Below are 13460 nucleotides of genomic sequence, written 5' to 3' on the forward strand. Positions count from 1 at the left end.
TGGTAATGTTTATTGTTTTTTATTTTTTATTTTTTTAAGAAATCTCATGTACTCACCTGCATTTATGTATTCAAAAACACAGTAAAAACGATATCACCGTAAAATATTATTAAACATCTTCTATTTTAATGTTTAAAAAGCTGAATTTTCAGCTACTATTACTCCAGTCAATATTCATTATTATTGTCAGTGTTGAAAACAGTTGTGCTGCTTAATATTTTAGTATTTTTTAATAAATTTCATGCATAATATATATATAAAAAAAAACATACTGACCTCAAACTTTTGAACAGTGTATATTTCCCCAATTTATAAAACAGGTAAAGCAGAACAAATATTAAATTATTATTTCAGATACATTTATGAATATAATTGTATTATATTTGATTAATTTAATCAAATAAAAGTATTCATTTGAATTTATTTTCTTAGTCTGATTCATTTTAATCCGATGATTGCCATGATTAAAATGATAATATTATAATTTAATATTATATCTCTCCTCAGAAAGGGAAACATAGGCGAGCCTGGAGTTTGGCTTTTCCATGTTGGAAACGGATATTCCTTCCAGAATGTGGTTCCTGCACAGCATGAGACTGTTTTAACCGAAGCTCTCCCAGTCCTGGATGCTGAGTTTCCTGAAGAAGACTACACAGAAACAGATGAGGAGGAGTACCCCATCGATCCAGACTTCCAGGATCCCACTACAACAGAGTTTCTTGAGCCAGAGCAGGACTCCTCCCTACTGGAGCGTCTCAAACAGGAGACTCCTCTTGGTCAATCTCCACTTCAGCCCTCAGTGTCTGGTCCAGGCGAATACCCTCATCCTGATCCCCGTAATCTCCCACCAGAAGATGTGACCCAGCCTCAGCCTCAGCGGCCATTACCGAAGCACGCAATTCTGCAGGTGTACCCGAACCCCTCTGGTGGCCAAGTGTTCAGTGTTGAGGAGAAAGTGAACTTTGACTCTGGAGGTGAGTTTAATGATTGTGATCCATAACCAATACTGATATATACAGATTTACCCGTGGCTAATTAAACCTTCGCTAAGCCCCGCCCTAAAAATGTTACTGACCAATCCTACTTTAGCACCTGATGTCATCCGCCATCTCAGACAAGCTTTTGCTCTTTTCTAATGTATGTATATGGAGAGTTTATGTGTTTAGCTATCAGTTTTGTTGTTGTTAACCAAAACTATTAAAAAATTCACTTGTGTAATTGAAATAAAGCTAAAATAAAGCAAAATACAAGTATTAGATGAAAAACTTGCTTTGGCAAATACCGTGACTAAAATTAAATGAAATAATAAAATAAAAATAAAATAAAAAAGTTTAATCTGAAGTACTAAAATTAGAAGCTAAAATTGAAGCTAAAAGAAAAAAAAAACTAAACAATTAAAATGAATAAAAAATAACATAACCACTTAAAAAACTGCTTAAAAAATAAATAAATATTAAAATATAAATAAAATATATAATCTAATTCAAAACATTACTATATAAAAAATATAAATTATACTAAAATAACACTGTTAAATAGCAGTTATCCAGTAATACTGTATATCCAGAAAAATCATACATATAATGCAGAATAATATTAAACCAATTTTGTTTTATAACTTACGAGCACATTTTAATGAATTATGAAATTTCCATTCATTCCTATTAGATGCAAGCTCTGTAAAGCTTGTCTGAGTTAGCAACAGTAACCATTGGAGGCGGAGTTTAGCGAAAGTGTGGCCAAATTGTATAATTTGTCTCAGCAAATTCAATTATACTTGATCAACACTATATAACTTACACTATTACACAAAATGTATTTCCTTTTTCACTCAAATCTAAATGTTTGTATATCAATATATAGGTCAGTATTTTTTACTTTGATTCAAATATTGTGATTTGGACGTTCTACTACAATTAGCTATCTAAACAATACAGAGAGAATTTACGATTGTGTAAGAATTTTACTTGGATAAGTTTGACTTTACTAGCCTTTTACGAGCAGTTTTTCTATCTTTCTGTCTCTCTGCTGCAGTGATCCAGTACTCAACTGATCATAAAGAGACATGCGAGCGCTTCCAGCAGCATTGCAGTCAGAACGCACACTGCACCGACTATTCCACTGGCTTCTGCTGCCACTGCAACTCAGGATTCTACGGCAACGGCCGACACTGCCTGCCAAACGGTAAGGCTGGTGCGGGAATGTTGTAAAAAGAGCCGTTGTAGAAGCCACACATAACATGACCTTGTTCTGAAAGTATGCACAACATTCAAACTACACCTCTGGGGACATATTACCAGTGTTTCTCTTTCCAGCACAGAAAAAAAACATCTATTTTTGTAATGCAAAGGAATTTGTTGATAACATTTTGATTTGGCACACTCTTTGTGCAGGTATTTTCTGTCAAATCTAGCCACGTCTCCCAGCCTAAACTTTTACTAACTGCTTCACTTGTGTACAGAGTGGCCGTTAATTGTCTGTAATTGGTGAACACTTGTGTTAAGTGTCTGCGGTAAAACCAACAACTTATTCCACAGTCTCTTTCTTAATAGTTGTGGCTGCCATGCCAAATTTGTGGGAGGTTTTATTTCGGAAACACTTGATCTTTTGGAAAACCTGACAGGAATTCCCTAGTGAATCATTCGGCGGCCCTCCTGAGTAACAGGATCTCTTCAAGACAATGACATCACATTGGCCTTGAATGACTGTAATCTACCTGTGAACATCCACTACAAGCCTATGTGTGAGAGAAAACTCGAGCCCCGTTTCAAAGCGGCACGTCTGGCTTGTGCTGAATGACAGACATTTGTTTTCTGAGAGAAAATATGCAGTGGAAAAGCTTCCTCAGCTGTTGGATATGCATGTGTACAGTAGGATCTTTGTGTGGCCGGTGAGGGAGGTGGTGGAGAGGGAAAACCCTTCCAAAACCGCTCTGAAACAGCTGAGTAACTGGAGGAATTGGAGCTCTTGAGGTTTTAAGTTTTTGTAAATTAAAGGACTAGTTCACCCAGAAATGAATGTTCTTCTAAATTAATATTAAACCCATTTGGAACAGTTTTTGGTGCATTGCAAGTCACTTTAGATTAAAACATCTGCCAAATTCGTGAATATATAATATAAATAAAAAAATCATTATTCACTCAAAATCTTGCTTTCCACCACTGGTCTCAAACCTATTTGTTCCAGGTCTGCATATTTGAAAGTTCTGTAACACTTTACTTAAAGCCTTTATATACAGTATAATACATTATAAAAGTATTTTTAGTGCATTAATTATGCCTTGTAATGCATCTTATAATGCGTTGTATGGTCTCATGAATAATCAAAACCACAGTTATAATAATACTTTAACTTTGGTTTAAATTATTAATGAAAAGATGTTATGCATTATAACATACATTATGAATACCTTCATAACGTATTATGCATAAAGGCTTTAAGTAAAGTGTTACCGAAAGTTTTATGTGTAAAATGATTCTTGCAAAGGATTCAATCGAAAACTTTACAATTTGTACATTCTGGATTTTTTCCCCTCATTTCTTTTTATGCCTCCTTCACGTGCTATCGGAAATGTCCTATTTCCAACTTGAAGTCGTGATTACAAGCTCGTCCCATTCAAATTTTGACTTGAGAGTGCGATTTCCAATTTTTTTAACTAGGAAACTAGTATTTACGATAATTAATAGCACGTGAAGGCAGCATAAGTCACAGTGTTCACAGTTCTGCAATAATCCATAAGCCAATGGAAAAATCCTGTTGGATTTTTGATGAGAGAACCAGGGTGATGGTAATGGTGCATTCAAGTCATGTCGGAAAATTTGTATTTTTAAGTGGGAAGTTCAGAACTCAGAACTTTCCGAGTTGGGGGCTTGTCAGTGAGAAAACATCAGATGCAGTGGCTGTATTATTGGTAAATTTGTTGAAATAAATAATTTTATGTACAAAATTCGATAGTATTGTACAATTACGAGAAAATATATATAGATTACATTTTTTTAATAAATTGAACAAAAACATAAAAAAGCAAAAACACTGATGCACATTCTTTATTCTTCTTTTTGTGGAAGTAGAGTTTAAAAATCTTGCAGATAATTTTTTGTAGAAAAGGTACGTCGCCATCTTCCTCCAACCAAAGTGACTTGAATGCATCCGACGTTGTAATTACGACTCAACACGTAATTCTCAAAACGTACATGCGTTCTTCTAAGGAGGACTTAAACACACCATTACTTCCTGATTGGCCTAAAAAAAGGCAATCTCTGCAGCAATCTATCCATCGTTTAGAAAGACGAATAAAGACATAACAATTTTATTTCTGCCTATTTAATCCTTATTTTAAACTCTCAAATTTAGTTCTCAACTAATTAGCAATTCACATAGACTTGCAAAATATTTTCATTTTCATGATTTCGTCTTAATCCTGTCCTCAGGTGCACCTCATCGTGTGAATGGAAAGGTCAGAGGGACCGTGTTGGTGGGTAGCACAGCAGTGCAGCTGGACAGCATCGACCTGCACGCCTACATCGTGGTTGGCGATGGGCGAGCCTACACTGCCATCAGTGAAGTCCCGGAGCCGGTGGGCTGGGCCCTCATGCCCGTGGCCCCCATTGGAGGTCTGTTTGGTTGGCTCTTTGCCCTGGAGCTGCCTAACAGCCTTAATGGCTTCAGTATCACCGGTGAGGCCGTCATCTTCTACCTCTTTTATGGTGTTGCATGTTTGTTAAACATAGGGCCTCCTGCCGTGAGATTTTAGCGGTTTTGTTCTCACTAATAGAGTCCCACTATATTCAAGGCCTGTACAACAACCCCTTCCCCTAATTTAAGTCAGGTGCTCCGTTGTATAAAAATGTGTTTTCACTTTGTTGAAATAGCCTGTTTTTATTTTATTTTTTAAAGACTAAATGTTCATCAAGCACTATTATAAGGGTCACAACCCCCATCTTATTTCTTGACTTAATATTAGTTTGCAGTGAAATGAGCAAGCCACAACACTGCTTTTTAACAACATTTAAAACAGTCATGTTGAAAACCAACATTTCTATTTCGCAGGTGCCGAATTCACTCGCCATGCTGATGTGACCTTCTATCCCGGTAACCAGCGTCTCAGCATCGTCCAGACAGCTACGGGTTTGGATACACAGAACTACCTCAATGTGGACACTGATTTACAAGGCAGTGTTCCCTTCATCCCTCCTGGTGCCACAGTGCAGATGGAGCCATTTAAGGACACTTATCAGTATTATCCTTCATGTAAGTTCTGAAGGGAGTAATTAAGGGGTAAATATATCTGTCCATCTTCATTTCTCGACCCTGATCCTACTTCTGAGCATTTGTTCCTGATTTAATTTTTTTTGTTTAATATCTACCAGGACTGTCAATAGAATACACTTAAATAGATCAAATGATTTGACGATATAACAATTAATTAATCAAATTACTCACATATTTACTACCATTCAAAAGTCAGTAAGATTTTTTTTTGAGTAAATGAATACTTTTATTCACCAAGGATGCATTCAGTTGGTCAAAAGTGACAGTAAAAAAATTTATAATATTTCTTTCTTAATTTTGCTTAATTTTGTCTACTAAGCAACACAACTGTTTTCAACTTGATAATCAGAAATGTTTCTTGAGTAAAAAATCAGCATATTAGAATGATTTCTGAAAGATCATGTGACACTGAACAGCTTTGCCATCACAGGAACAAATTACATTTTTAAATGTATTACAATAAAACATTATTTTATGTTTTAATAATATTTAACAATATTACAGTTTTACTGTATTTTTGATCAAAAAAATATTCAAATTAAATATTTTTTGTTAACTGACCCAAACCTTTTGAATGATAAAAAAACAACAACTTTTAAACAACTTGAATATAAAAAATTCAAAAAAGAAAAGAAAAAAAAGAGTCACTAATTCAGTATTTTAAAAAATAAAGGGGGGGAGGGGTGTAAGCTTAAAATATATCTCCTCCTGTCTCCTCCATTTCCTTTCAAAGGAAGCTCTGTCTGATCTTGCACCCTAAATAAAAGCAGTTCTCATGTTGCTGAACATCAGGATGCTTAACAATCAAATCCTGTGGGATTTTGGGTCTAGAATTGAAGGCCAGAGTTTGTTGTGAATTGCTTTCCTCTAAACTCTTGTCTTTTTTTATCGTTCTCAGTGATTACCTCCTCATCAGTGCGTGAGTTTAGAGTCGTGTCTGGTGAAAACGGAGAAGAGGCCCTCACTCTCCAGGTCAAACAGAACATCACCTACAGGGACTGCAGCCACGGGCACCGCAGCAGACTGGAGACGCAGGAGCTGAGAATGGAGCGCATATTTGTTATGTACGTCAAAGAGGAGCGCATCCTTCGATACGCCATCACCAACAAGATCGGCCCTCTCGGAGGTAGGCTGCCAACAGTGTTACAGGGTATGAAGACCCTGAAAACACCAACATTGCTGGTCACCCTTGTATGTTGTGGTTTCGATGCGAATGTGTGATGTCTCAGCCAGGTTTGCTAAAGTAGCGACTATTGAAATAGAAAAGATGTAGGTTGATGATTGTATTTTGAGATGTTGGTGTCACACTCAAAGAGGAAACAGATGGATGTGAGCTAAGCAGTCTAAATGATTGGAGTCCTGCATACATCACCAGAGAGAAGTCTGTTATTTGCACTGGGAGGTCCAGTTATTTTGATTAAATATTACTTATCCACAGATTAGTTGTTCACACATAGATAGGGTGAGTTTCTATTTCATTTTGACTTACTAGCGGCAGTAAGATGTCCATGGGCAACCAGCTTCACCAACAAAGTTATGCTGGTGAACAGACACTATCCTGATCCATCTGCTAGACCAGCACTATACAATATAAACCAGCTTGTACATGCATGGAAATGGCAAGTTTTTTTTTTTTTTTTTTTTACAGGGAAATAAATTTTTAATTTGACAGGATCTGAACAAAAAAAAGCTAAAACAGCTTCAACTCTCCTGGGAAGGCTTTCCACAAGGTTTAGGAACGTGTTTATGTGAATTTTTGACTATTCTTCTAGAAGCGCATTTGTGAGGTCAGGCACTGATGTTGGACGAGAAGGCCTGGCTCGCAGTCTCCGCTCTTATTCATACCAAAGGTGTTCTATTGGGTTTAGGTCAGGACTCAGTCAAGTTCCTCCACACCAAACTCGCTCATCCATGTCTTTATGGACCTTGCTTTGTGCACTGGTGCGCAGTCATGTTGGAACAGGAAGGGGCCATCCCCAAACTGTTCCCACAATTTTGGGAGCATGAAATTATCCAAAATGTCTTAGTATGCTGAAGCATTAAGAGTTTCTTTTGACTGGAACTAAGAGGCCAAGCCCAACCCCTGAAAAACAACCCCCCCCCCATCCGCCAAACTTTTACACTTGGCACAATGCAGTCAGGCAAGTACAGTTCTCCTGCATCCACCAAACCCAGACTCGTCCATCGGATTGCCAGATAGAGAAGCGTGATTCCTCACTCCAGAGAACACATCTCCACTGATCTAGAGTCCCATGGCGGTGTGCTTTACACCACTGCATCCGGTGCTTTGCAAGGCTGGGATGCAGCTGCTCGGCCGTGGAAACCCATTCCATGAAGCTCTCTACACACTGTTCTTGAGCTAATCTGAAGGCCACATGAAGTTTGGAGGTCTGTATTGACTCTGCAGGAAGTTGGCGACTTCTGTGCACTGTACGCCTCAGCATGCGCTGACCCCGCTCTGTGATTTTATGTGGCTTACCACTTCGTGGCTGAGTTGCTGTTGTTCCCAATTGCTTCCACTTTGTTATAATACCACTAACAGTTGACTGTGGAATATTTGTTAGTGAAGAAATTTCACAAACTGATTTACTGCACAGGTGGCAACATATCACGGGACCACGCTTGAATTCACTGAGCTCCAGAGAGCGACCCATTCCTTCACAAATGATTGTAGAAGCGTCTGCATGCCGAGGTGCTTGATTTTATACACCTGTGGCCATGAAAGTGATTGGAACACTGAATTCAATGATTTGGAGGGGTGTCCCAATACTTTTGGCAATATAGTGTATTTTAACCCTACATTGCAAAGCCAAAAGTATATTGCTTAGCAGCAGACAACCAGACACCTTAATGCTTTGTGGACTCACAGAATTTTTTTTTTTTTTTTTTTTTTTGAATGTTTCAGAAGCAAATTTACATTTTCACCATTTGACAAGCAGTAATTAAAATATCCGTTCAACCTTTTTAACCTCATTAATATGCAAATAAGAACATTAACCCAGAGTTTACACATGCACACATTTTGAAACCTAACAGCCCAGGATTATTTAGCGCAGGGTCTGTATGAAACATGTAACAAGATAACCCAGGATTATATAAACTTTATGTAAACTTTAGGGTTTAGGAAAACACCGGCTTAACATTTTCAAGTGTGCAAAGCCTATCCGTTGATTGTTTTAGCGTCTTCTCATTTTCTGTAGAAAAACCTTCCTAATCTAAGAGAAATTGAGTCTCCTTGTATATGGCCTCCTCCTCATCCTTCATTTAAACCGACCCTCATTTTTGGCATAGTTTCTTTATTAACATGCTGACTGATGTGGCAATGAGAAGTCTGGCTCTCACACAGGACTTACATTGGCTTGCTTTCAGCTGCCTTCCCATCATGCAAAATAGGAGGTCTAAGATAACCACTCTGAACCACCTGCTGCTTTCTACCACGGCCCTGCATTAGACAGCAGACCCAGGGGCTGGAGAGAGAGGAGGTCGGCAGTTAAAATTAACTATGTCTGTGAAGTGAGCCTGTAGCTTTTTGTGGGGCTTTGCGTCTTCAGTTTGTTACAAATCCCTTTATCCAGCGAGTTCCCTCAAGTAATAAATCAAACGTTTCTCTTTTAACTCCTCGATTTGTGACCTTGTAAGGCTGTGTTGTTCCCAAGAGAGGTTTTAGTGGGACAAAGACACACCACATTGCGCTTTGTATGGCCCTGTGGTTCCTGGCTGGTACTGTAGATGCTGGCTTTAGGATGATAAGTGGCGTTGGGATGAGCATATCTCCAGCTGTGTTGTATCTAGTCGGTGGGCCGAATAAGATCCAGTTTCCTTGAGTTGCTCAATCGGCAAAACCTGATGTGACCTTCCTTTCGCTTGCAAGTTTATACGTGAAGATAGAACGCCACTGCATTGCAATGTTCTCTTACCATTAGATGATAAACACATGAACTAAGCCTTATTTATGCAAGTGCATATCGTCAGAGATAGGGATGTGTATTTTGATCATTTTGACTGCTATTTTCGAGTTGGATCATCAAAACATTAGAGGAATGTTCTCAAAAATGACCATCTATTTTCATACTGTAAATTATAATGTTGTGATGCCCAAAGCATTTAAAATGTTTGATTTTAGTGTTTTATTTTTTATTTAGACAAAAATAGGATAGGATTTTAATGTCCATTTATCAGCCATTATATATCGTCCAGAAATTCAATATTAATCCGTCCGTAGTTGGAAAGTCACACAATTGTGTTTTCATAATTGATCATTGCTGTCACTGTGTGAAAGCTGAAATTACAGGATCTAGTTGCTGGATTTTATGTGATAAATAAATAATCATCTGTGGTTGGTACAAGGTTTTTTCTTAGCCAAATCATGCCCCGTGAGAGGATTTACTGTTTGGGGAGTACAGTCTCCTCCAGATGTTGATGTATAACCTAAACAGTGAGTGTGATAAATTTCATACTGCTGTTATTATTGTGTTCACTCAGACAAAGTATCTCTAACGGGGGCCGGGTTGAGGAATAGTTGCAGAGTGATGTTGTGGGAACAGAAGGACACCCCGGAATCCCTGTGCCCTAGAGAGACATGCATGGACTCTGGAAAACACAGCTGCCACTGTCTGTCCAGTTTGTTCGTCACGACTGACGTATAATAATTAGACCGGTGCTGACACATAATCAGATCTGACTAAAAGCATGTTAGATTAGACTGAGGTGGATTCACACGCTTATGTGACCGTATTACATGTCATTATGGGCCTGCTGACTGTGAATATGAAGAGGTATGTGGCTGGATCTCAGTTCCCAGTCATTTCAGACCAGCTGTTAAGAGTTTCATGTGGTTGATTATGTTTAAAGCAGTCATTTTTTTCCCACAACCTGGGGTGGTGGAATTTGTTCAGGGTGCCTTTAAGGCAAGTCAGTTCGCTGGGTGGCCATCTTGGCAACACCCTAGAAGTTTTTTTTTTGTCATGCAAATACAGCTCTTATTTACATTTGTGCATTTGGTAGACACTTTTATAGAAAGTTACATTACATTCAAGTTGGACAATTTATAAGTTCATCCATTCTCTGGGAATCAAACCCATGACCTTTTATGACCCATGGCATTTTATTTTATTTTATTTTATTTTATTTTATTTTATTTTATTTTATTTTATATTTTATTTATTTTATTTATTTTATTTTATTTATTTTAATTATTTTAATTATTTTATTTTATTTTATTTTATTTATTTTATTATTTTATTTATTTGTTTGTTTGTTTGTTTGTTTGATTATTTTATTTTATTTTATCTAATTAATTAATTAATTAAATTCATTTTATAATTTTTATTTTTAATATTTAAAAATAATATATAAAAAAATATTTTTAATATTTAATTTTATTTTTTATTTAATTAAAATTTTTATTTAGTATATATATATATATATATATATATATATATATATATATATATATATATATATATATATATATATATATATATATATATATATATATATATACTAAATACTTAAAAAAAATATATATATATATATATATATATATATATATATATATATATATATAAAAATTATTAGTTAGTATTGTTTTATTGTTTTGGTTATTTTTTATGAATTGTTAAATAAATTGTTTAACCGCAAGAGCCTGATTCTGTATATATCAAATTTATAATTAAGCATGGTGCAATTCAATTTCAAATAATTTATACATTAATAAAATATCTCTTAAATTAAATGAAACACTATAAAAATATTTAAAATACACTTTTATAATAATTTCTTAAGATTATTTCACCTTGAACATTTCAAATGTAGAACCATATAGGTATTGGTTTATCCTTTACCTTTTGGTTGTGTTGCCCTAAATGTGTAAATCAAATTTTGGGTTTGTTTAGATGTGAAAAACAGTGTTTTAGGTCTGTCAGTTGCTTTAAGCGTGTGTATTGGATTGTGTTTTCTCTGGCACAAGCACAGTCCTCCAGAAACCCCCATCAAACACTCTTAACATAAGTTTTGTTGTGTGAACTATGTGAGGAGTGTTTCTCTCCCACTTGCGACAACAGTTTCCCACCTGGTGCATCCACCCCCTTCGTTTTCCTCAAAGTCTTGTGTTAACCAGCGCTCCGCCCCACTGGTCTGTCCCTGTCCTATTAATTAGCACAAAGTAAAAAGAACCCCCCTGACCCACTTTGGCAACGTTTGTCCTGTAGTTTCTCGACACTTTTCCCCCTCCCCTGTGGAGTCACTTTAAAAGGGACCATCTTTCTCGTTCTCTCTCACTTCAAACAAAAGTCTTCCTGTCTGCCTTTGATAATTGGCCAAATTGGTCCCTGGCCTGGAGTGAGGAAATCAAGCTGTTTTTAATGCGTGATGAGTATTCGTTGGGTGGGGGTGAGGGTAGCCCAAGGGTCCCAACAATGGGTCCCTCATGGTAGGCCGTATGGGTAAGATCACAATGAAGTCCTGTTGTCTTGGTCTAAGAGGTTTGGTAATGTCTCTTGTAGTTTTAGTAATGGTGTGTGAACCACCCTGTGTTTTAAGACCCTTTTAAAAGTGTTGTGTTTTCCAGGTCAAGTACTTTGACCCCCAAGGTCAAATTTAAAGAACATACGGACCATTTGAAATTGTGTTGGCTTGCCGGGAAACAAAGTGTTCACACCTCTCCATATGTTAACACATATGAATGCGCATTTATCACAAAGACCCTCATTTCTCAAGGTCTGTGGCTACGCCCCAGCATTCCCCATGGATGTGATGGCTGTAATAGTAAAGTTCCATCAATTATTTTTATTTACTTATTTAGTTGTTTGTTTGTTTTAAGAAAGAAGGATGCTCAGGATGCTTACTTTGGCCGGAGGTTTTAAGACATCTGCAGTGACTCATGCATCTGTGAGTCACATTTCCAGTCTGTGTGTTCCCCATCACAAGGAATTAGTTACTGGTATATTGAATAAACAGCTGTTTAATTAATCAATATTATAAGCTGGCACAAAAAAAGCTCTATAGGGCTCCTCAGTGGGGTTCTGGTACCCCTTTTCCACCAAGGCAGTGCTAGAGCTAATTCAGAGCCAGAGCTAGTCCCAGTTCATAGTTGGTTCGACTGTGGAGCTTTCTAAGAACCGTTTGCTTTTCCACGGGCTGAGAGCCACAACAGAGCCAGGTCTTACGTCACTGTATACGTCTCATCTCTCTCAGCAAAGCTAGCGAGGCAGCGGCAATGTTGCCAAGTCCGTGGTTTTGCCGCGGGCTGTTTTTTCATGTCCACGGGATGAAGCGACCCCAATTATGTGATATTTAGCCCCATATTGCGAATTTTAGTAGGCAACCATGCCAAAAAACACATATTTTACCCCCAAATGTGATTTTTACTGGGGAATCCCCCCTGGAACGCGATTGGGCTTGTTTTGAGCTTGTTTTGAGTAGCAATTGGGCGGGTTTGTTGTGAAAACCTAGCAACCCTGCCGGGAAACACACACACACACACACACACCAGGCTTGTTCGAGACGCATCAGCGCTTGCCAGACCGATCCACATATGATATAAAAACGCATGAGTGAATCAAAAGCATAAGGAGTCATGTGCTCTCGCTGGACTCGTTATCATACGGCGATCGGTCTCTGCACAGCACCGCTGCGAACAAGCCTTCCATCAACAATGCAAACGTTGCGTTACTATTGATTCACATGGCTTTACGATCCTACATCGGCATCAAAACACAACGCAAACACAGCGAATCCAACGCATTCATGCAGTTCGCCGTAATTTGTATAGACGGAGATTACAAACGAACAGTAGCTGTTAGCTCCATTAGCTGCTATTTCACAATGGCGGATCTCAAGTTTGTGTTCATCTTGTTGACCCCGCCCCCAGCGCCTGACGTAATCGGTTCTTACTTCTAGCCCTGTTCTAGCCCAGCAATGTTTTGGTGCTACTTAAGAACCACTTTTCCTGGCTCGGAGCTAGGGCTTTGGGTGTGGAAACACAAAGAACCGATTAGAAACTAGGCTCTGGCTCCGATCTAGCTCTGGCTCTGCTTTGGTGGAAAAGGGGTATGGGAGTGAAAATGCCTTTCAGAAATCTCAATTTGTGTGATTTATGATATATAATTCATCACATGGACTTTTTTCCTTGCCATAGTCATGTTTGGTGCTTTTTTCTTTTAAAAAGATGCTTTTAAACATACTTTTCA

The 13460-nt window shown here is 37.6% G+C and overlaps 1 protein-coding gene across 1 annotated transcript in view; it reads left to right on the plus strand.

Moving 5' to 3' along the window:
• Positions 1 to 13460, plus strand: part of nid2a (nidogen 2a (osteonidogen)) — a 53268-nt gene that overhangs the window by 10649 nt on the left and 29159 nt on the right. The window contains exons 4-8 of the mRNA XM_079833643.1: positions 508 to 974; positions 2035 to 2184; positions 4431 to 4676; positions 5050 to 5250; positions 6170 to 6397. Of these exons, the coding sequence (XP_079689769.1) occupies positions 508 to 974; positions 2035 to 2184; positions 4431 to 4676; positions 5050 to 5250; positions 6170 to 6397 (1292 nt within the window). The remainder of the gene's footprint in view (positions 1 to 507; positions 975 to 2034; positions 2185 to 4430; positions 4677 to 5049; positions 5251 to 6169; positions 6398 to 13460) is intronic.

This window comes from Gobio gobio (assembly GCF_949357685.1).
Source record: "Gobio gobio genome assembly, chromosome: 13".
In the NCBI taxonomy this organism is placed as follows: domain Eukaryota; kingdom Metazoa; phylum Chordata; class Actinopteri; order Cypriniformes; family Gobionidae; genus Gobio; species Gobio gobio.